Source organism: Macaca mulatta, chromosome 6 (assembly GCF_049350105.2).
Source record: "Macaca mulatta isolate MMU2019108-1 chromosome 6, T2T-MMU8v2.0, whole genome shotgun sequence".
Lineage (NCBI taxonomy): Eukaryota > Metazoa > Chordata > Mammalia > Primates > Cercopithecidae > Macaca > Macaca mulatta.
In genome coordinates, this window is record NC_133411.1 from 105,420,068 (window position 1) to 105,444,753 (window position 24,686).

General features: G+C 48.2%; 1 protein-coding gene across 3 annotated transcripts in view; it reads left to right on the forward strand.

Moving 5' to 3' along the window:
• Window positions 1–24,686, forward strand: part of LOC106992358 (ATP-dependent 6-phosphofructokinase, platelet type-like) — an 82,709-nt gene that overhangs the window by 18,620 nt on the left and 39,403 nt on the right. The window contains exon 1 of one of the 3 annotated variants that reach the window (XM_028849598.2): window positions 19,953–20,852. The exons of the other annotated variants lie outside the window; for them this stretch is intronic. Within the exon in view, the coding sequence (XP_028705431.1) occupies window positions 20,744–20,852 (109 nt within the window). The 5' untranslated portion in view covers window positions 19,953–20,743. Of the gene's footprint in view, window positions 1–19,952; window positions 20,853–24,686 lie in introns of those variants that run through there. 3 annotated transcript variants of the gene reach the window in all.

The following is a 24,686-nucleotide window of genomic DNA, read 5'->3' on the forward strand; positions in this document are numbered from 1 at the left end:
ACGCCACACAGAAGCCTTGGTGTCGGTCACTGACGCCCACCAGATGTCAGATATGCCTATGTATCTTCCCTGGTCTCGGGATGGGTCTTGTTTCGAGGTTATAGTAAACGTTCTTTAAGAGGGGTTTTGGATATTTTTTTGTTTGCAAGGAGGCAGCAGGGAGTACTTGAGCAGTGAGATCCCCTTCCCAACCAATGAGAATTCAGATCACAGCAGGTAATTATGGCAGCGGGGCTGTGAGATCACCTTCCCAACCAATCAGATCACAGCAGGTAATTAAGGCAGCGGGGCGGGTGGCCAATCCTGAACTGTGGCTATGGCTGGAGTCTTGCCCCGCGGACAGAGCGTGCTGGGGCCTCGGTGGTCCACTGTGGGGTGGGTGGAGCGCATGAGCTGTGTGCTGCTGGGCCGTGGCTGGCTCCCCAGCCTGGGGTTTAGGCAGGACTCGTTCTGAAGACAACTTGGAACCCAGGAAGCAGCACGAAAACAGGTTTGTGCGTTTCTAGATCCTTGGTGCTCCCCAGTCAGACAGTGCGCAGGCTCTGAGGGGTCTCGCCAGGAAGACATGCACAGTCGGCCCGGGGTGGATGCGGCTGCAGCGGGTCTTGCAGGAGCTGGAAGTGGGAGTGTCTCACAAGTGGGACCTTTCAAATGGGTCCAGCAGGATGCATCTGTGGAAATGCTGCCACCTAATGTAGGACTGCGGCCAGCAGGGCCTGAAAGGCTACAGCGGGCTCTGTTTCTGCTCTCTTGAGAAAGTCTCTGCACGGTTTTCCTTGGTTTTTGTCTGTCTGGAGGCTGCTTCCCCCTTTCTTGGGCTTACCTAGCCTTCTGAGCTTCCTTGTTGAGTATGACAAAGCCCTGAGAAGGCATTTTTATCGCATAATTGTGTTATCCTGGTGGCAGGATAAATGACCTGCAAATGTGGGTGACTCAGTAGCTCTGAGGGTGTTCAATATCCAAGACAGAGGTGGGAATGAAATGTTCAGACAGGTGTCAGAGGGTCTGTTCTCTGCTTCACACTGGGGCCCTGGTTTGCTGTGACAGTCTTCACACTCGATCCAAAATGGGGATAATGAAGTCTCACGGATTCGGCTTCAGCTGAGAGCTGCCTCCAGCACAGTCTTGTGTGAGTAACAGTTTATATGTTTGGTGCGAAGGGCGGGCCCCAGTTGATCTTATTTGTGGTGGTGCTTATGGTGGCTTTTCCATAAGGAATGTAAACTTTATTAGCTTTGGCAAGGAAATCTTGAGTAAATCTGAAGAATGTTTCAGGAAATTCTGGAACCTACAGTGAATCTGGAATCTGCATGAAATTGAGATTTGGATTCTCATGATTTCCTAATGCTACCCCGAAGCCCAGTAGTTGAGATAGTCGTAGAGCTTCAGTTGTGCTGCCCAGTTCCCCATTTTAAAAGGAACACGTTGATTTCATCTAGAATGTTCTGATCTCTGAGTGCTGCCAGCGGTGTGACCAGCCCTCTGCATCAGAGGGGAAGCCAGGGCTGCGCTCACGGCATCGCGGCAGCTGGGAGCTGACCCAGGACCTCAGGCACGTGTGATGCTGACCATTTTCTGTAAACTCCAAGGGTGCAGTGGTCTCCTTGGCGCTTTACAGTCTTCTGAAGCTTTTGATGTGTCTGCACTTTATAGATTTTTCAGAAGTAGATGGCCTTTTCCCACACCCTTGGGCTGAGTTTCGTCAGAGGCTGGTGTGTGGGAAGCACCACACCCACATTCTGACAGGGAAGACTCTGGTGCCCAACTGAGGTCAGAGGGGAAATTTGTTTTTCCTTCCCTCCAGTCTGGTCCAGCTGCTCCCTGGTTGGTCAGAAGAATATCATGCTTATCCAAGTCATAGGCAAACCCCCTAAGTCAAACATTTGTCTTTTTTCTTTAATATACCCGTTTCATTTATATGGGGCAAGAGATAGAGAAATGTCTTTTAGGGGAAAATTAATTTCTTTAATTACACAAAACTTTTTGGATAAAAACTGTAATCAAGAGGCTATTTTTGTAGAAAGATCTAGTTAAATACTATAGTTGGAAAGCTCCTTATATTTGATCTTAAACTTGGGCCCGGTGTGCATGTCAGCACGCTCGTGCTCATGACACCAGGCTCAGCTGTGAACTACAGGCACCGGTACATATAGCCACCCCATCGATTGCTTCCCCAGCCGTTCCTCCTGGCCTTGTTTCCCCTTCCCTGTGAAGGAGGGAGCAGTTCTGCCTGCTCTGAGATGCCGGCAGGCCTGCCGTTGGAGCAGTGGGCACCTCCCACCTTGAAATGGTTCTTCGTGGTGCAGTTGCACCACGGTAGGTGGACTTGTCTTTGTTGCCTTCCACAGAGGACGGTTAGGGTGGGCAGGAAAGAACTCTCTGCTACAAGTTTGCATTCCAGGCTGTTTCCAGAAGTGGGAATTCTTGTGCCCTGGAGTCTGGGAATGAATTTCTAGTTTCCCAGCTTCAGGTGGAATTGAAAATGAGTGAGGCAACCCACCACACCCATCTGGAGCCAGGAACTAGAGCCATTTTTAAAGTGGCAGTTTCTCCATAAGATTAGCAAAAAAAATGCACTCAGCACGTTTCTTTCTTTCTCATATGCATTTGTCCATCTAAAATGGGAATGGTGGTTTTTGAAGCATGGATGTAGTTTTAAATTTTGAGTATTATAAACCTTAATGTAGCTTGTTAAAATGTTGGCCTGATTATCTGGAGATTTACTAAACCTTTGGAGTGGTAATAAAGAGTTGATCTATATGACTTTGCTTTCTAGGATGCAATGAAAGTACTATAATTAAAACCTCTGCAGTTAGGTGCAGCAGGCGATTGGCCAAAACAAATTTTGCCTTTTGGTTTTCTTTAACCAAACAAGGAAGTAGAGTGTAGGCTGAAGTGGCAAATTCATTTCAGAGCATGCCAGAGCCCTCAACGATTGAGCAGCCTTCTCAGGTGAACGTGTAACATGCCGTGAGTCTTGGCAAGCCTGGCTACTGATGTGTGCACGTGACACCACGGAGCCACACCTAGGAAGATGTGGTTTCTGTAGCAAGATTTGGAAAACCAAAGTGCAACTTAATTATCCAACTTTGTTACAGAAAGAGCTTTGACCAGATGGCCAAAGACCTGATTCTCTTACAATCGAGACTTGGTTATAAAATTGCCCTTACTTGGTGCCAATCAGTGTTGGTCCACAGTGGTACTCCTCCAACCTCACTGAATAGTTGGGAGACTGAAATGAGACTGTGAAAATCTCCTTAAGGTGAAAAGGGCTCTGGGGCACCCAGGAATATCCGCACACCCGTGGCCATTCCCCTTTAAGGTGGAAAGGACTGCTGGGTCACGCGGGAGCATCCGCACACCCGTGGCAGTCCTCTTTAAGGTGGAAAGCGCTGCTGGGGTGCCCAGCAATATCCGCACAACCGTGGCCATTGTGGCTGTCCCCCTTTCTGCTCAGTCACCTCTGTATTCCCGCATTCAGGCTTTGGGACACTCATGAGCAGCTCATCCCCTGGGCTGGTGAGGAAGGGGAGTGGGAGGTTGTTCTGAGGCTCTGTCACCATCTGCCCTGTCGTGAGCTGGGCAAGGCAGTGGCAGTGACCCCGGAGGAGTCTGGTCAGTGAGGGCTCCGGCAGGAAGTGCTGAGGCTTGAGGTGGCTGTGCCAGTCGTAACGAAATGTCTTCCCTCTTATTTCCATGATTCTTTCTAGTTCTGCGCCTTGCACTGCAGAGTCTCTGTGTGTCTATAAATACACATTAGTTATGATACAGGTGCCTCTTTCCCCTCTGGGGCTGGGCCCGGGGAGTAAAGTGCAAGACCCCCTCACTGCTGGATGCCCACCAGCACGAGGCACTGCCTGCCCTGCTAACTAATGCCTTCAGCGAGTCCTGGAAGCCCCCTCCTGAGCGCCTGGCCTGTTGACAGTGTACACGGGAGACAGATGAGCTCCCCTTGCCCCACACTGAGCAGAGACTGGGGAGGCGGCGGCAGCACTGTCCCCCATGGTGCATCCTGGGTGCATGGAGGAAAAGTCTGTTCATGCTTCAAACAGCCCATCCTCTCAAAAGCAGGGAGACAACCACATTTCCATCTGGAATCCTAAAAAAGGGCCCTTTTCTTTGAGGGAAGAACGTGGTATGTATGTGTGTACCTCTTTTTTTTTTTTTTTTTTTTTTTTTGAGACGGTCTCCCTCTGTCCCCCAGGCTGGAGTGCGGTGGTGTGATCTCAGCTTACTGCAAGCTCCGCCTCCCGGGTTCACACCATTCTCCTGCCCCAGCCTCCCGAGTAGCTGGGACTACAGGCGCCCGCCACCACACCTGGCTAATTTTTTATATTTTTAGTAAAGATAGGGTTTCACCGTGTTAGCTAGGATGGTCTCAATCTCCTGACCTCGTGATCCGCCCGCCTCGGCCTCCCAAAGTGCTGGGATTACAGGTGTGAGCTACCACGCCAGCCCGTATGTGTGTACCTCCTTTCAAGTCTTGCCTGACCTTTGCATTTAAATATTATTGAAAAACTTAAGCACGTAACTGACAAGAACTTTATAGGTTTCTCCAAGTAAAAATATGGAAAAGTTAAGTGAACCCATAATATGTTTATTAGTCCCACACTTGGATTTTAAAGGTGGGCAAAACATCTCCCAGTTCTTCAGCCTGATTTCCATGGAATCGTGAATGAAACGTGCTGAAGTTGCCGTGCGGATTTTGTTATGTGGCGGTGACAAGTGGGGCTGGTCACTAAACAACTGGAGGGATCTCTGTCCTTTCTGTGCTCCTGTTGGACACTAGGCACGTGCTTGGCTGTTTTCTGTGTGTTGTGTGGGCAAGATGAAGACAGAATTTCCAGATGATCCACACGGTGGTATCTTCTCCCTTTTCTGTTAAAACGTGTCTTCTGCTGCTTCTACATAGACCAAGTGTTTCTCTTGCCTGTCTACATAAATGCTGTTTAACAAAAACTGTATTGTAGACATGTGAAGTTGAATTCCACATTATAAAGCAGATAGAGATGACTGAGCATTGTTTTGTGGAAGAAAGGTTTAAAATGATTTTTAGCTTTTTCCCTGAAAGAGGGAATAATTTTAACTTTTTCTCTGAAATATGGAATAATGAAATGGGAAAATAATTAAATTTTCCCGTGTAATTGTTAGATTATATTTAATTATTTGTTAGATTATTCATGTATTGCAAGGGAAAAGGAACTAGATCACCTCATGCACCCAAATGAAAATTTAAAGGGTATGGGCAAATTCATTTGAACTTCTTTAATTTTTTTTTTTTTTTTTTTTTTTTTTTTTTTTTGACAGTCTCACTGTGTTTCCCAGGCTGGGTGCAGCAGTGCAATGACAGCTCACTGCAACCCCAATCTTCCAGGCTCAAGTGATTCTCCTGCCTCAGCCTCTCCAACTGCTGGGATTTACAGGCATTAATCACCACACACAGCTTATCACCTCTTGGAGACTAGCTTTGAGTTTGGGCATTCAGTGAACTGTATTTTGGTTAATTCTCAAAGTTTCTCACTGTTTATCTTTAATTTGCTAGAAATCTAAATGTATTGTGAAATGCATTACATTTCCTTAGCATTCACGGATTCCCAGTTAATGGGGCAGAGACGCAGAAGGGCAGGAGGCGTTCGGACATCATCAGGGTTGCAGTTGAGTGCTTGCCCCGAACACACTGGAGCTCTGGGCTCTGTGGCCCCACGGGGGTCCTCTGTCCACTGAGGCGGCCGGGTTACCTGGAAGGTCCCTCCAGCCTCTGCGATTTTGCCCTTTTCAGGTTAACATCTTGTCGTTGTCCTGGGCAGCGTTGCCTTTCGTTCACTGACCTATGACTGAACAGCTGGTCAGTGGCCAGTGCTGCCTCCTTCAGTTGGGAGGTGGTGACGTGATTACACTTCCGTGGAACTTGGTTCTTGGTGTATTAAGGGTTCAGTTGTGTCTTGATTTTTAATCTGCACCTCTGAATTGGTCTTTTGATTGCAAAGAGATTACTTGCTGGATTTGTTTCTGAATATTTCTTGGATAAGAGAAGAACCTCGCTTATCTGTGTGTTCCTTTAATGTGTTTTTGCAGGCATTTAAATGGGTATCTTAGCCCTTAGCCCATTTTCTGTGTGTGGTAGATTCATTCAAATCTTTTACGCGAAGTATCTCTTCCATTAAGGCCAGAGGACGTGGGGTGCTGTCTCCGTAAACTAGGGGGAAATGGCATTGTTCTGCCCTCCTCCCTGGGAACGCTGGGGTTTCCAGGTCTCTGGACTTGGCTCCCACACTGGGAGAGGGGCTGTGGCTTCTGGAGCCCATTTTGTGCGGGACTGACTCCTTCACTTGCTTTATTCCCCACGGTCTTTGCTGCTTTATGACGCAGGAATGAGGGAGTCGGGCCCGGGGGCTGCGCCTGTGCCTGAAAGGCTGGATGCAGAAACTCCTGGTGGGAAGGATGTTCCTTGAGGGCAGCTTGGAGTCTTTTCCTACTTTTAACAGAGAAGTAGCTCTTCACATGGTTCTATTCTGCTAGTGATGTTTCAAAATAATTGGTGTAGAGTTATGCAGATGTCCAAGACACCCATGATCCACTCCGGGCCAGTGCCAGGCATTGTGCTCAGATGCCTTCAGACCACATTCATATGCCAAAGATTCTTGCTTGGCTATTCTCAAACTTATGAGAATCTAAAACAGGAGCCACGGTGTGGATTTTCTCTTAAGCCCCCATGCCTTTGCTTTGTGTTTTGGGGATGAATGACTTCATCAAGGGGAAAGAATTTGAGGAAGGAGCCTCTGAAGCTAGGAGGGGGTGGGGAGGGCCGGGAGGCAGAGGGAAAAGGAGCTGTAGGGGGAGGAGCCAGGCTGGGGCTTCTCCCTATGATGTTCGCCCACCCCTGGGGTGATGCCCCAGGGATGGACTGACTTTCCCACAGGAAATGTGTATGAGGATTGCTTGTCTGTTTCGTGGGCTGGTCATTTGGATTGAGGGAATGTCCATGTTATGATTCCTTATTGATTCGAAGGTTGAAAAGCTTTGTGCTCAATACAGGGGTCTCTTGGTGTGATGGGAGATGTGATCGCAGCCCCCTTCGGTGTGGGAAGGGCCCTCGAGACCCTCAGTGGTGGCCGGTGCTGGCCTTAGCCTCCCTGGGTGAGCTGCCCTCAGGGCGGGAAGGGAGGTCTTCGGTGGTGGCCGCTGCCGGCCTTCGCCTCCCTGGGTGAGTGCAGCTCCATCCCCAGTGTCTCCGACTCCTTGCCTGGCACCTTCCTCGCTGAAGGCCGTGATCCATCAGCCGTGTCCATGCGTGTCCTCCAGACTAGTGCTGACTGCAGGTCCAGGGGTGGTCAGAGGAGGCCAGAGGAGGCCCTCATGATGTGAAGCTAAACGTTTAATGATGGCGCTGCTGAGTGCATGAGCCGCGTCAGCCCAAGAGTCCGGGTAGGAGGGAGCCGCGGGGTAGAGGGAAGGCTGGACAGATGGGTGCTTTCCTTAGCCCCTGGGGGCATGGCCAGGTCCATGCTCAGACCTGCTTTCTCCCATATTTCCATAAATAGCAAGGGAAGGACTCGGGGCACCCAGGAACCTCATGGGTATAAGCTGTGTCCTCGCATGGCCCCAGCTGCGGCCGGTGACGTTATTCTCTTTAGCCTCAGGCTTATTTTGTATAAAAACACAAAGGCACAGAAGTAGTTCAAGGGCCTCTAAAGACTTATGTAATTGTTAATAGGCTTACTTTTATGATTTCTTATGTATTAAGAGCAAATCATGAAACAAACTCATTTCTGTTTGAAGAAATCTTTACCGTTCTCATTTTTGTGGCAAGCAACCTTGAGTCTTTGCTTAGAGCGTTAGTGCCCTCATGCCAAGCGCCGCTGCCTGGCGTCTCCTCGGCACACACCTCTGTCCATTGGTTTCCGTTCACCTTTCCGCCTAGAATTCTAGGAGGGGCGCTGGGATCTTAGGGCTAGAAAGAAACTCTGAAGACCACTTCTAGGGGCAACTTTTAATCAGGGCTCTCCAGAGAGACAGCCAGCTGGGTGTGCGTGTGTCTCCAGGGGGATGTTTGCTGCAGGAGCTACGGAGTCCAAGAAGCCCCAGGACCCACAGCCTGCAAGCTAGAGTCCTGGGAGGGCGTGGCTTGAAGACTTGAAAAGCGGAGGGTGCAGATCCCACCTGGGTCTGAGGAGCTGAGACCCAGGAGCACAGGCGGCAGAAGACAGATGTCCCTGGCCCATCAGCCAGACAGGTGGAGTGAGCCCAGTCTTCCCCACTTGCTGTTTTATTCAAGCCCTGGGTGGATAGGGTGGTGCCCCCCACACTGGTGAGGATGGGTCTCCACTCAGTCCAGAGGCAAACATGCATCTCACACAGAAATAATGCAGAACCAGCCATCTGGGCACCTGGGGCATGCTCAAGTCAATGCACAAAACAAATGCCACGCGTGGCCCTGATGTCTGCATGTTCGCATCACTCCACTCACATTGCTCAGTCATCTCCTCGGTGAGTTTGTAAGCTCGTTGTGTGGTTCTGGGGGTCTTTGCCCCGGGTGGTGGTGGTGATGACAGGCTCCCCAGCACCCCAGCTCAGGTGCGGTAGGTGATGCCACCAACAGCTCCTTATTTCTCAGACACTTGAGCGGGTGCTCTGTGCAGCCAGTTCCACCTGCAGCAGCATCTGTTCCCTACGCCAATTCCATTGGGAGTGTGTGCCTGCCTTCTGTTGGGGTGCAGCCTTCTTTCAGGGAGGAACTGTGTCCTGTTTGCCTATGTCTCCCGTGGTGTATCTCATGGCTGAATAAGTACCTATAGGTTACCTCAGTGGCTGAATGATAGGTTCATTGGAAGGAAAACTTTATACTTTTTTTTCTTTTTGAGATGGAGTTCCACACTTGAACGCCCAGGCTGAAATGCAATGGCACGATATCGGCTCATTGCAACCTCTCTCTCCCAGATTCAAGTGATTCTCCTCCCTCAGCCTCCCAAGTAGCTGGGGTTATAGGCGTCTGCCACCATGCCTGGCTAATTTTTGTATTTTTGTTAGAGACGAGGTTTCACCATGTTGGCCAGGCTGGTCTCAAACTCTTGACCTCAAGTGATGTATCCACTTCAGCCACCCAAAGTGCTGGGATTACGCCATGAGCCATCACACCCAGCAACTTAATACCTTTTTTTTTTTTAATCATAATGGGCTTGTTAAATGCTTAAGTTAATGTTTATTTTAAAAAATGTTATCTGTGACGTTTCAGCTTTTCATAGCACTTCTTGTGTGAATATTCAAATAAAGGCCCTTTAGTCGTGGGGGAGAAGGGGTTATCCCTTTCAGCAGAGGGAGATGGAGGAACACGTCCTGGTGGGTCTGAGCACAGGCAGTCACCCCAGCCTTGGTGCTTGCTTAGGTCTGTTCTCCGTTCACCGTAGCAGCGTCCACTCTGATTGTCAGCTTAAAAATAAGCTTTTTCCTCTTTCTAATCAGAACAGTTAGTTTGTTAACCGTCACGTTAAGGTATCGAGAATGATGGCTTTCAGGCCTCAGATATGACACAAGTAGTAAATGCAGCTGACCCTGAACGGCATGGGTTTTGAGCTTTGAAGGATCACTTATGTTAATTTTTTTTTCCAACCAAACCCTTACTGAAAAAACCTGGCTTTGTGGAGGGCCAACGTTTCCTACATGCGGTTCCATAGGGTGGCCGTGGGTCCTGTGGATATGTAGATTTGGGTAAACTCGGGGGGTGTTCTGGAATCCATGTCCCCGTGTATACAGAGGGACAACTGCAGCTTTTTAAAAGTTTGTGTCCTGCCTTGTCCTAAAAAGGCTCCAAGGTGGATGCAAAATTATTTCATTCTTTTGGTTTTCTTGGTGGAATACTGATGTTTATTCTTCAGGGTCTAAAATCCTGAGTGAACAGAGTTAGTGCTTCAGGAACAAAGCCTGTCTGGAAACACATATTGAGATATCCACCTTTTCTTCATGGTTTCACAAAAGGTCGTGATCATGTTTTATTCGTTTGAACCATAGGAAACTGCTAATATTTGCTGTTTTTTGGCCTACAGAATGGCAAGTTCATACGATATTAAAAAGAAAGGTTTTCTGGATGGGGAAAATAGGAATCAGTAAGAACCTGAAGTTGTCTGTCATGGCCTGTGAGTCACAGGTAAATAAACCTGCATGAGGGGACGTTGGCTGTACAGTATTTTCCTTCTGTTTTAAGACTGTCAGAAAAAGGTCAGTTCTATTGTGTTGGGTCCCTGGACCTCACCTTTGCTGCAGAGGGGACTTGCCATTATGCCTCTTGTCCCAGTGCCCAGGAGGCTGACGCCACATAGAAGACCTGCAGGTCAGTGGACATGAACAGGCACCGGACATGCTGTGCACCTTGGGACACATCTGAGAAGTGTGTGCTTGCAGCAGGTCTGGGGTGAGGGCGTGTTCCATCTCCTCTCCCTTCTCTGGCTTTACAGGCCTTTGAAGTTAGTCCTGGAAAGTGAAATTAGTTAATGCTGATCAGCTCGAGGTCAAACCCGGAATCAGGCTCATCATTTCCTGCAGTGTTCACAGCAGCAGCTCGTAAACTTGACGTGACCTGAACCCAGAGAGTCGAGGTTCCGCCCTGCTTTGTGACTCGGTTGTGTGTGGTCTTGAGAAAGTGAACATGCGTTTTCTTGACACTGAGGGGCCTGAAGAGACCCTCCCTTCACTAGGGGTCTGAAGCATTGGACCCTCCAGTCAGGAGGCAGCAGGGACTCAGGAAAGCCCCACATGCCCTCCAGTTCCCTTATGTTGAAATGGTTTGTACTCGGCCATGCCGGGTCATTTTGGGAGGTAAGTGGGGGGTTCACATGGGGGTATGCAGTATTCTTAGGTGTCAGGTGTGAGAGTTGAATTTGTAGAAGCTGTGCAGATAGGAAAGGACCTGGCAGGGAATGCTGTTTACACGGAGCCAATTTAATGCAAGGTCTGCACTCTCCCTGGATCCGCGTCTGACTGGTGTCTCCCAGTCTGCAATGGGACGTTCACGTGACTTGGCGCCATCATCCCACTCTGTGTAGACGTCTGAGGATCTGTGCGTGGCTGCTCTGTTAGAGTGAGTTATGCTAATGAACTGAGAAACAGTGAACAAACCCTGAATTGGTCAGCACTGGTTCCACGGCGAGTTCTGCCGTGGTTGGAGTCATTCATCATAAAGTGTGCTGGACTCCTATGCAGAGCTCTGATTTTCAGAGGCCCTTTAACTTGGCAGCTAACCAGCGGCTTCCTTCAGAAGACATTTGAGTCCCCTTTACCTGCCAGGGTGACACTGGGAGTTTGAAGATGAGTGAGACAAGCCCTCCCTGTCTTGTGGATTTTACTGTCCAGAGGGGAGACAGATGTAGATGGTGAAGGAGGCCCTATCAGAGGTCAGCGCACGTCGATTTTATTTCTGTAGCACTTGCTGTGTTCAGGCTGTGCCCCGGGCCATGTGCAGAGCATCTGGGGACCCTGCCCATGGCATCCCAGGCACAGCTAGCATCTGCGTCATCTTAATATTTGGCCTGAGTATTGAGGAAGTACCGAGGATGGCTTCTGCCTTTGCTGGAGAGGGTTGGAAGTCAGGGAAGTCCTCCACACGGGAGATGATCGCCAGCTGATTCCTCAAGAAAGAGAGGTGGTCCCCACATGGGCAGAGCAGGGCAGCATGCAGAGACATGGGTGTGGGGTCTGGGGCAGGTGCATCTGAGGGGGGTCTGCTGGGAGACAGTGGGGGTGAGGTGTGAAGGCATTTCAAAATTTACAGGATAAATTATCACTAAGGTGATGCTGGGGAAACAGATAAAATCGGGACTCTCTGGGGGTAAACGTGGACCTAGGGTTACCCTGGGCGTGGGTGTTTTCAAGCTCTGAAGGCAGAGATTTAGGAAATAGGGCAGAGTTGAGCCCCAGATGAGGATGAAGGCTACCCTTGGGGGGGATGTTGAATGAGACAGGGATGGAAACCCAGTGAATGTCCTGGTGTCAGTCTGGCAGGAAGGCAACAGAGGAGACCGGTGCCTTCAAAGGCCCTGTGGGTCCTGCCTCTCAAAGTGCTGGGATTACAGGCATGAGCCACTGCTCCCTGCCATCACTGGTAAAATTTCTAAGCTACTGTCTCTCATACCCACTCCCTTTTTTTTTTTTTTTAAACCAGGTTTATGGCTGTATTTTTTCCAAGGGAACCAAACAGTTACCTGTTTGAAGTACAAATAACACGATGTTTAAAAACCAAAAAAGGTCATTTTGCACAGAAGTTTCCAAATACCCAGTTGGTTTGAGCCTTGTATTGCAGTGCCACTACCTGCTCTTAAATTTCTACACGATGTAGAGATAGCGAGGCAGGGACCACTCATACATCTTCAAGTTTTGATTCTATTAACTTGGGTATATTTTCAATTATTTTGGCACACCTGTGGGTGTGGCAAGCAATGCTAGGGTATTTATTTTGAAGCTTGTCAAAGGAAGAGTTGGGAAGATTTTCACATTTTTAGAATTTTCATGGTAGTTATAATTTACAAAGAATGTAAAATTGTGTAGTCATTATTTTGCTTTTTTCTAGATGTGTCCCTAAACAGGGTTGCTAACTAATTCTACATCACAGGATTCAGAACTGTACCCTTTCGGAGCCAATGCCTGTAATCGAGGAATTCCGCCTCGTCAGTTTAAGCGTGTTTAAAAGGTTTTCTTTATCCTAGTTGGAACCTGTGGCTATAGTTTGTTTTCACTGCTGAGGAATATTCCATGATGGAAACCGTAATTCATCTGTTTGTCATATCGATGAACATTTGGATTATTTTGGGAGGGTGTGTATATCCAGCCTTCATTTTTTCAGGATTTTCTGTAGAAGATAATGTAATAGTGTAACATCCTCTGCTAGGGAGCCAACACGAACCCTGATTACAGCCACACAGACACTCACGCCTTGTTACCAATACACAGAACCATTTTCTTAAGTTGAAACACAGTAGCAGAACCTGAAGCCATGTGAATGGGTCCTCCGATCTTACACTCGGGAATTCACTTTTTATTACTATGTCTGCTAATTAGGAAGCATATCAATTATACAGAAATCTGAGAATGTATAATTATACGTTTATAACAGAAGAAAACTTATTTTTAATACCCCAGAACACATGGCTATGTTTTTCCCTCATGCCCTACCACAGTTTTTTTTTTTTGCTTGAAATGTGAAATGACACTTGAATAAGGTTTTCTAGCGACTGTTAGACTGGCATAGTTCTTCAGAGACAGAGGATGTAAAGCACATGGAGAATTTCTGTTTGTGGAATGTGATTTCCCGGTGGCCTCATTCAGGCTGCCGCCGCCTTCCCCTCTGGCCGCCTGCACCGTGGGATGTCTGAGGAGGTCCCTGTTTCATCCTCTGGAAGTTCTGAAACGGAAGGAGAGGAGGGCGTGCAGGGTGTGGTACCTTTGTGTTGTCCTTCGAGCTTTTATTTGGAGTCTCGGCTGCCTTGGTGGTTGCTGCCTTTATGTCCCTAGCTCATGGCTTTGTCCTTGTGTCTAACAGGCAGACAGATGGAAAGGGAAGTTGTATTCAGCCAACAGCTTGATCTTATTCTCAAGGCTCAAATAGACTGGGTATTTGGAGATTTCTATGTAAATTGGAATTTTTGGTTTTTAAACATGGTGTCTTATTTGTACTTCAAATGGGTAATGGGTTCTCTTGGAAAAAATATAGCCATAAAGCTGATTTTAAAAAAAAAAAGGGGGGGGGAGTGGGTGTGAGAGAGAGAAATTACACTAGTAATCACAGGCCGTCGTGGCTTACGCCTGTAATTCCAGCACTTTGAGAGGATGAGGCAGGTGGATCACCTGAGGTCAGGAGTTCGAAACCAGCCTGGACAACATGGTGAAACCCCGTCTGTACTGAAAATATGAAAATTAGCCGGGCATGGTGACACAGGCACCTGTAATCCCAGCTACTTGGGAGGCTGAGGCAGGATAATCACTTGTACCCGGGAGGCAGAGGTTGCAGTGAGCCCAGATCGCACCACTGCACTCCACCTTGGGTGACAGAGCAGAAACTCCTGTCAAAAAAAAAAAAAAAAAAACCACCCCGGTGATGGAAACCTCACTGCATCATCTGTGATGGAGATGGCAGATAATTTCGTTTTTAGTGACAGGATGAATTGGATATATTTGCCTTACCGTCTGAAGCCCCCAGCACCTGGTCGGGGCACCCTCCACTCTGAAGCCCCAGCACCTGATCGGGGCACCCCTCCCTTCTGAAGTCCGCAGCACCTGGTTGGGGCCCCCCTCCCCTTCTGAAGCCCCCAACACCTGGTCGGGGGCGCCCCTCCCCTCTGAAGACCCCAGACCCTCCTGGCCTGTGGTGCTGCTTCTCCAAATGCTGCCCTTGGCTGTTTTTGAGGAGTCACTGGCACCCGAGCAGTCTGCATGTGTCACTTCTTCATGGATCCGGGTGTCGGTGAAGTCGGTGAAGCTCATTTGTCTCGTCTTCCTCCTCATGTGCCACATCTCACCTGTTGTCTGTCCGAGTTCGTGTGTGTGTGTGTTGTGCATTCTCAGGCTGTACTCAGTGCTTAGGTGACAAGAACGTCTTAGAGCAACGGACTGTCTGCTCCTAAAGGACGCTGTGTGTTAATCGAGACACAGTTTACTTGTGGGGTTTAAATTTCCTGGGTGTGTTGGAGGCAATTAGGGGGAAACAAGGTCTAAATAAAGCCCCTGGGAATGAGGAAGGGAATAATGAAAACAATAACTTTATACACACTTAGCAGTTGATTTAATTTGGTTTTTTTTTGTTTGTTTTTTTTTGTTTGTTTTTTTGTTTTTTGAGACGGAGTCTCGCTCTGTCACCCAGGCTGGAGTGCAGTGGCCGGATCTCAGCTCACTGCAAGCTCTGCCTCCCGGGTTCACGCCATTCTCCAGCCTCAGCCTCCCGAGTAGCTGGGACTACAGGCGCCCGCCGCCTCGCCCGGCTAGTTTTTTGTATTTCTTAATAGAGACGGGGTTTCACCATGTTAGCCAGGATGGTCTCGATCTCTTGACCTCGTGATCCGCCTGTCTCGGCCTCCCAAAGTGCTGGGATTACAGGCTTGAGCCACCGCGCCCGGCCAGTAGATTTAATTTGAAGGTGAATTTTGCATTTTGGGGACTCCTAAAGCTACTGTTCTTAGGGATTCCTTGATGAGCTGCTTATTTTCTGTCAAGTAGAAAGTAAAGTGGATCGGTTTTGCCTTTAATTCTGACTGACTAGAATCTACTTCCCTTTCCCCCCATTCACGTTAGGGTGGGGATTGGACTAGAAGAGCTGTAGGATCTCTTTATTTCTGATCTTAAATGAATTTTATCTTTACTCACTTTTTTTATTGGTGAGCTGCTATTTTTTCCTTCAATACACTGTTCTTCAGTTTGGGAAATGTGCTATATTTGTACCGTGCTTTAAATGTACACAATGGTTCTAAATTGCTACTTTAAAGTTAGATATAACATCTTAATCAAAATGTCATCCATAAATCAGGCACAGTCTGAGGCCTGGAGACCCCTCTTGTCACTTCCAGCCGTATCTCATTCCCTGGCCACGTTGCCTCTGGCCACATCTCCTCCCCCAACCACGCCGTGTCATCCCCCCACCACGTCACCTCTAGCCACATCACTCTGGCCTCCCTGCCTGCCTCCCTCCCTCCCTCCTGGTGGCCTCCGTGGCTCCTGCTGACTGCCCTCCCGAGGGTCTGTTTGAGGCTTCTTCCCCATTTTCTGCTCCTGAGTGGGTCTCGGGGATGTTTCACAGGATGCAAGGTTTTTCCCCTTCCAGCCGTGGGTCTCTGGGTGACAACTCCAGAGAGGGCACTAAGCTCTCCTTACCCACCTGGAGGCCCTGAGCCCTGACCGCCAGGGCTTTTCTGCAGGGTGTGGGGCAGACTCATGCATGAATTGGACTAAAAAGGTGCTTCCAGGAATCCTTGTTTTAAGTGCACTGGAGCAGAGATGGGGAGAGGGGACCACCTGGTTTGCTCAGAATTTGGTCCTGCTCACAACCAATAAGGCAACATAAGCACCTCCTAAATGAAGCATTCCACAGACTGATTTTACACATGACAGTTGTGATGGCTGGAAAAGGCTTCACACAATGAGTGAATTTGAGCTGCGTTTGAAGGAAGAACAGGTCCCTGCAGGTGGAAATGAAAGATAAGGGTGACCCAAGCCATCAGCAGCAGCGGGGGTGGGGTGAGGTGAGGTGGGGCGGACTCCCTATGGATGGTGGGCATGACTGAAATGCAGGAGAGGGCAGGGGTGTGAAGGAACAGCAGGGCGGCATTAAAATCCCCCTGCAGAGAGGGGAAGTGACTGAGATACTATCACATGTATACAACTGAGACATGATTTGAGGATTTCTGGGAGCCTGTGGGAAGAGCACGTGGTCATCACTAGTTCTCTGGATCTCTTTTTATGAAGTAGTGAAAACAGTCATGCCTCTGCTTATCTTGTTAGCTGTTGCGAAGGTCAAATCGGATAATCTTCAGCTAGCCTTGTAAATGCTAAAGCTTACGACAGACTGTTCCAGCCCCCTTGTCTCCACGTTCCTTTTCTGCTCGGTAACGTGAACCCTGCTGGGTACCTCACTATCTGCCTGACTTCCCCTCTGTAACGTGAGCCCTGAGCACTTGCTGGGTACCTCGCTGTCTACCTTCCTTCCTCAGTAACATGAGCCCTGAGTATTTGCTGGGTACCTCGCTGCCTGCTGTACAGCTGGGTGTAGCCTTGTCAAACACACTTGGCTGGCACATAAGCAGAAGTGCTCGCCGGGCCTTGGGAGTGCTTTCTGACATGTGGGTGCCTGCTTTTCCCTGTTAGGCTGGAGCTGCAGGAGCCCTCCTAGACCAGAGAGAGGACCAAGGCTTTGGCCTTGGGGTGGCGACTGGGGGAGCTCCCTGGGTTGATTGTGTGGGCGAGAGCAAACTTCAGTCCCGCTGCAGCACCGGGATTCAGGGTTCCTTCTGGAATGTTCTGAGTGAGAAACAGGAATGGTGCACAGGTGCATCTTCTGAGGATTTTATGGTTAATCTAGGGAGAGCCCTGGTGCCTCTGAGCTATGAACCTGCAGAACCACTTCTTCCACTGACAGCTTTCTTTATGTAAAGAAAGACTTACAAACAATGCCACTTCAGATGGAGATATTTGCAGGTGTGGCCTGAAAAATGAACAAAACGACTCTTTCATCTCAAGGAAAGCACCTTACATTATTCCCAGTGATAGACATTTGAGCTTTCCAGTGAATATTAAAGTATAAAAATCTTGTGTCCACCATTTTCTCATGTGATCAATGGTGATATTGATGTGGGTTTTTTTTTTTTGGGGGGGGGACACATAAATGTGGAAGCTGCTCATAACTCTGAACCAGTGTTTTCTAACCAATGTGATTACAAAATCGTGTGCTGGTAAAAGCCATTAAAGTGCAGGACGGGCCAGTCGACTTAGAAGGAATTGGGGCAGAAAAGCCCATTGACCAGAGCACAGACTCCGCATTGCAGACAGCCTGTACGGAAGTGCTGCTTGTTACATTTGGCAGCAGAGAATTCTAATTGTATATCAGCATGGGGTCAGACTTTCTTCATAAACTTCAGCCACGGCTCTGCAGTGCACTGAACTCAGATGCAGGCATGAGAACCCTGCTGTCTGAGGTGCAGAGATGTTAGGGGTTTTCACAGCAGCACAAACTATTGCCACGCTGCTGCTTATTTTGGAAAATGGTTTCTTCTTTAAAACTGTTAAGATGTAATGACTTTATCATTGTAAAATGAACTAAATTGTTTCTTTTTGTGACGGAGTCTTGCTCTGCCACCCAGGCTGGAGTGCAGTGGTGTGTGACCTCAGCTCACTTCAACCTCTGCCTCCTGAGTTCAAGCGATTCTTCTGCCTCAGCCTCCCTAGGTAGCTGGGACTACAGGTGTCTGCCACCATGCCCGGCTACTTTTTGTATTTTAGTAGAGACGGGGTTTCACCATGGCCAGGCCAGTCTCGAACTCCTGACCTCAAGTGATCCACCTACCTCTGCCTCCCAAAGTGCTGGAATTACAGGCATGAGCCACCACTCCTGGCCTCATGAGAAGGCTTTTTGTGATCTTCAATAAAGTGCAAAGGGTTCCTGAGACCCCAAAGTTTGAAAACCACTGGCTTAAACCAACAAAATTGTCCACGATTCTTCAGTGTGTCTTCTGTTGATGGAGAAAGGACGTAAGGGTTGCTTTACTTTTTTCCTTTCACAACTCAATGGTGCTGGGACAACTGGGGTATCCACATGGAAAAGGATGGCCTGGGACCCTTCCTCACCCTACACATAAAGCTCAAAATGGATCCAACGTAAGGAGCCAATTGTGAGGGATCCGGGCCTACTTTTAAGATCTTGTGGGACCTAAATTGCCAAGATAAAGGCCTTGTATCTAAATACAGTGATATTTTGAGTTTCTGGGGTTGTGACTTTAACATGGGAATCTGGGGCATGAGGGGCAATTCAGCCTATGACAACTTTAGGGGGCGAATCCTGGTGAAACTGTTACGTTGGATTAGGCAATGTTTCCTTAGATGAGACATCTAAAGCATAACAAGCAACTGATGGGAAAAAGACGGTATCAAAATTAAAAATGTTCATTTCAGAGGATACTATTAAAGTAAAAAGACAACCCACAGAACAGGATACATTATCCCAATAAGGGCCTGATATCAAGAATATATTTAAAAACTCTTAAAATCCAATTTAAAAATGGACAAAGGATTTGAATACATTCTCCAAAGAAATAAATGCCTTAAAAAGCACATGAGATGTTTAACAGAATTCATCATCTTAGAAATGGAAATCAAAACCACCGTGAGATACCACTTCACAACCACCAAGATGGATAAAACCCCAGTATTGGACAGTGACATGGTGAATTTGGGAAAACTGAAATCTTTAGTGGGAGGGGAAGTAAAATGGTACAGTTGCTTTGGAAAAGTCTGGCAGTTCCTCAGAAAAGTTAAGCATAAAATCACTGCACGACCCAGCAATTTCACTCCTAGGCTTATGCCCAAGAAAATTGAAAACACTTTTACAAAAAAAATCTTATGCAAGAATCTTCATAGCAGCACTATTCGTAATAGTAGAAACAACCCAGGTGTCAACAGATGAATGGATGAAGAAAATATGTACACAATGGAATATCACTCAGCCGTAAAAAGGAACAAAAGAACATGTGCTCCAACCCGAACGAGCCTTGGACGTGAAAGATGCCGGTGCCAAAGGTTGTGCACTGTGAGATTCCACTCACCTTGGACGTGAAAGATGCCAGCACCAAAGATCATGCCAAAGGTCACACACTGTGTATGATTCTCCTCACAACAGGTGTCTAGAATGGGCAAATCCAGAGAAACGGAAGACAGCTGACGATTGCCAGGGGCTAGAGGAAGGAAGGAGCAGGTGCTGACTCTTAATGGGTTCAAGATTTCTTTGGCCGGTGGTGAAAAAGTCCCGGAACTACATACTAGTGGTTGGTTGTTGTGCAGCTTTGAGAATACACTAAAAACACTGAATTGTATCCTTTAATATTGGGGCTTTTATGGTTTGTAAATTGCATTTCAATTTAAAAAGGAACTCAAGAACTTCTTTGGTGGTGATATTTAGAATGTGAAAGAGACAGTATCCAAAACATGTTACTACGTAACTCACGTCCCCAGAGAGTTAAACTTCATTAAAGGGTGTGTTTGAGCCTAGGAGACACAACGATCCTATACTAGACGTTACAGCTCATCTCACTGATTTCTATCTCACATAACAAGCATATTCAGGGAAAACGGTCTTGTAAACATGAGCTGAATGCTATGCAGAGGCACATTCCTCTTACCGGGATGGTCTTTAGTGGTGCAGTAAGAGATGCGGTCATAGCAACGTTAGTTTAATTTCCATGGCAACAGGAATTTGGCACATTGATGAGTTAGATGTCCCTGCACAGCTCCTAACAGGGTTGCCCATTTCTGTGGTGTCTGTACATTCTTGCTGTGGAAATAAGTGATAGCACCTGCACAGACACTTGCTCGGAAACGCGCACGAAGCTGGTGAAAGCAGAGGACAGGCGAGAGGGAAGCATGGCTCAGTCCTGGCAAAGGAGGCGGTTATTCCGAATGCGGAAGATTCAGGAACACGATCCTTGGGAAGACTGGTGATGTCCGTGGATCTCACCGCTGTCGGGTTGTATCTGCAGCCAGTTACCGGAGCTGTCAGAACAGCATGTGTTGCTATCGGTGTCATCACTCAACGCTTCTGACTTTTCCTGTTGCTGAGGATGATTGCATGTGGCGGAAGCAAAGTGCTGACTTAGCACAGATCATCAGATCCCAGTTCTTTTCTATCAAGGGGGGCAGGGTTAGAACCCCGCCCCCCCCTACTCCCCCATCCCATTGTTGAAAATAATAGTTGGCTTGGGAGGGTTTTTACTCCTAAGGTTGAAACCGTGCATTTCTAGAGCCTGGGCTGTCAGCTGTGTGTGGCTGGGGAATGCTGGGTCTGTGGTCGTCTGGCCGCTGGCAGCCCTGCTGGTGGGTCCTGCCTCTGACATCGTTCATTTCTGAAGCTTGCTTTCCCTGGTGTTGGAAGTAGCAGCACTGGAGGAACAGCCTCCTTCCTACAGCGAAGCTCTGCCAAGAGAGAAGACACGGAGCGTCTGTTGAGGGATGTGACGTTCGGGTCACCGCACCATGCGTTCTGCTTCTCAGTAGTGCCTCCTGGTTGATGTTACCATCACCTGGCATTACCCAGGAGGTAACTCGCAGATGCCACACTGATGGAAAGCTACGGCAGCGTGGTTCGAGTCCAGGGCCAGCTGGAGCATATCAGCAAGGTTGGGCTGGACGCATGTGCTCCACGCAGTGGGTGGGTCTGTGGAGCTGGGGTGTCGTGAGAGCCAGAGGGTCCTGGTAGAACCCTGCCAGATGACAGGAAAGAGGCCCATGAGTAGAGGAACCAGTGGAATCGAGGCAGGGAACCGAAGGAGCGAGCCGTCACAGGGCGGAAGGCTTAGGAGCCAGCAGGCGAGTGGGATGTGGCCTCAGGGTGCTGCTGGGTTAGTGAGAGGCCTTCTGTGACTTTTCTGAGAGTGTAGTCGGTTGTACGGGTGGGTGCCTGCTCCCGCAGATAGAAGAGCCAAGCGTCCTGCAGGAGACCAACGTGTGCACTGGGAGTTCCCAGGTGCGTGTCCTGGTACGCGGCCCAGAGGCCCCTGACAAGGTTCAGTGCACCAGGCACACAGTGGACTGTTGGTGCCTGACCCAACGAGGGAGTGAGGGAGGGCCGAGTTACATGTGCGGAGATGCACGGGACGGGGTGCAGTCAGGTGGATAGTCATGCTGTGGGGTCCAGGAGAGACGGGTTCGAGAATAAATGGGACGGGGGTAGAGTCAGGTGGAGAGTCATGCTGCTGGAGTCTGGGAAATGTGTTTTTGCTTCCATCAGAGAAGCTGGACCTGAGCATGTCTGTGCTTTGACATTTAATCTGTGCACTATCCTCGACAGGGTGTGTATCTCTGTGGCAGAGGACACCCTGGGCACAGTGGATGTCAGTGGCCGTGGCTGGACTCGGGATCCGTGAATGTTGCGTGATCGAACGTGTTTGGTACATTCTCAGCTCCTGCCCAGGTGCCTCCCAAACCTCGGGTGTTGTGGCCCCCCACACCTTTCCCATCTACGTGTAGCATGACCACCACCTTCCTACCATGTGTTTGTCCTACCACGGCTGCTGTGTCTAATGGATGCTTTGCTTTCCAGCTACTTTCCTATAATCAAAACCCTTGACTTTGCTTGTGTTTCAGAGACGACAGGGTATTAGTCTTTCATGATTGCTCTGAGGATTTCAAAAAGCAAATATACCTTACAGGATGCAAGATATTAGAGACAGTAATTATAGATGACTTTTCTCAGTCTTTTGATTGTGGTAAAATTACATAGCACTCGAACCATTTTTAAGTGTATGGTTTGGTGGTATTAACTCTGGTAAGCACTACAGATTGCTTGGAAAATAGGCTTTCTCAGTAAGAGAAGGGGCAAGGAGAAGAGCTCTCAAGACTATCTTGAGATTTGAGGAAGTGTTTTAGGTTTTGCTCACTGGTTCCCAGTGTAAAGGAACTATTGAAGACGTGGGATGGCGAAGGTAAGGTCTGTGATCTCAGGAAGTGCTGGGATGGGCAGCTTTCCTACTGTGATGGGGGCACTTGCCCTCAAACCCGCCTGAGATAATCACTTGAGGATGGTGCTGCATTGTGACGGCTCTGAACTTGGTCTCCTTGAACGTTGCCAAGTGCATAAGCTTTGGCGGTTACCATCTAGTGTCTGCAGGAGACCTAGAATTTGAACGTTGTTGACTTTAGAACACACTCATTCTTATAACACTCTACCTATTCTCATCAATAGGAAATATGCTGTGTCCTTTTTTTTTTTTTTTTTTTTTTTTTTTGCTCTAATATTTGGTGTTGCAGTAGCAGTAGTTGCAGCGGACGCTACTTCTAGTTCATGGTTATTGCCAAACACAAGTTTCTGGAAACTGTGTGAAAGATGAAGGGGGAAAGTGGTTTTCTGCATAAGGCTTTTTTGAACATCTTGTTTTTTTCTGGAATATCTGTCATGGTGTAAAACATTTCCATATTTAGGGGTTTGTAATGTGTTTGATACTGGTTGGCTTTGAAACTCCATGTTTTTGCATGTCCTGGGGGTGCTTTATCCTGTTATTCTATGATATAGCTAGTTTTCAAAACTATTGGTTATTTCACTTTAAAAACCAAAGCAGCTTACATTATGAGTGTGATTCCTGTAAGAATGTAATTGTAAAATTGATTTGTGTTCAATAAACTTACTGGAATGACTAGTTAGATCAGTGGATGAAAAGATGATAAGAACATGTCAGGTCTCTGGGCCAGGAAGGACTTCCAAATAATACACGTGATACGCAGTAATTTCTTAACAAAAGATTAGATTTAGTACATGACTGTTTAAAACCTCTGTATTTTCTATTATAGCCATTCCACAGTGCCCACGGGGGTGGGCTGCAGGACTGCCTATGGATACCAAGGTCTGTGGGTGCTCAGGTCCCTGGTATAAAACGGCATCGTGTTTGCATATGACATACGCACATCCTCCTGCAGACTTTCAGTCATGTCAGGGTTGCTCGTAACACCTATACCATGGATATACCATGCGAGTAGTTGTTAAACGATATTGTTTAATGAATAATAAAGTCTGAATGCTTAGTACAAACACCTTAAAGTATTCTTAAACAATGGTTGGTTGAATCCACAGGCCTGGAACCCCGGGATAGAGTACAAACTCTAGAAGCAAAATGAACAAATAAAGAACTTGAGGTTAGCAGTGACGGGTGTGGGATCACACTGAATCTCGTGTGTTTTCCTGTGTCACTACAGAGTGTAAATGGAAACCATTTTTAGCTTAAGGTAAAATAGGTAACAGGAAACACTACAGAATGGGCACGAAGGCGCGTCCCTCATTACCACGTGTTACAGCCAAGCGTCTGCCTCCTGGGGAAGGATCTGTCTTGTGGGGAGACTAGACGTTGATGACTTCTGGACGTGTGAAAGGAAATGCCCTCCGAGAAGCGTGGTTTTGGCCGGAGCACATCAGACGAGAGTTAGCGTGGCATGGAGTTGCCACAGTGCCCCTCATGTCTGCTGCTTCTCTCCTCCTCACCGCTGGCCCTGACTCTCACCAAGGGAGGAAAGTTCAGCTCCAGCTGAACCCCACACAGGGCTTGTCGGTCTCTAGGGTGGGTGCTGCCTTCTCCTGAACAGGCTGTGGCAGAGGAAGGTCTGGCCATACTTGAGCTGTGAGAGATGCTCTCAGAGATCCAGCATCCTGCAAACCCAGGTGCTGAAGGTTCCTCCTCCACCGTCCTGCAGGGAGAGGGGTCTGTTCCTGCTTCCCCTCAACCCGAGCTGACTTCTTGTCTGTTCTGTACACCTAGCTCTTAAGAGCAGTTATTGTTAAAAATAATCATTTAGCAGACAAACACCATAAGGTGACAGCCTGGGAGGGTAGATGGGGCTGGAGGGTGGTTTCCTGAGCAACAGGGTTCAGTTTTCTGTTTTGGCATCACTCGACCCAAGGCCCCCAGATAATTGAAATATTGTCAGCAAAACACCCATGTTGTATCTGAGGGTTTTTTTAAAGGAATGGGTGCAAACTTCTAACAGGGACCTGACAAAAGAGAAAGATTTTTTCTCTGCAAAGTGAAGGTCGAGGCTGGGTGGCATTTGCCATCTGTGACTAGCAGGGACCCAGGCTGCTTCCCTCCTGCTGCCCAACTCCTGACCCTCCAACTCCTACACCTGTTCCCACCAGCAGGAAGAAGAGCGGGAAGGTGCCTTTTCCCCTTTAAGGGGATTAGGTGAGAGTTGCGCCTGCCATTTCTCTAGTCCCTGGGGTGATTCTCCAGCATGGATGGGAGTTGGGTTTGGCGGCCTGAGCCCTGTGAAGCTGGAGTTGCTGTTCCCTGAGCAGTAGGAAGCCTGGACTCCAGGAAGTGGGGTCAGAGGGTAGCCTTGCTGCATCCACAGGAGGGGGCCCCTCATTCCAGTTGACATCATCACTGCAGAGGGGGGTGTGGGCTTTCATGGTCCATTGATAAATAGAACGTTACTTTTTTTTTTTTTTTTTAAAGCACATCAAACCC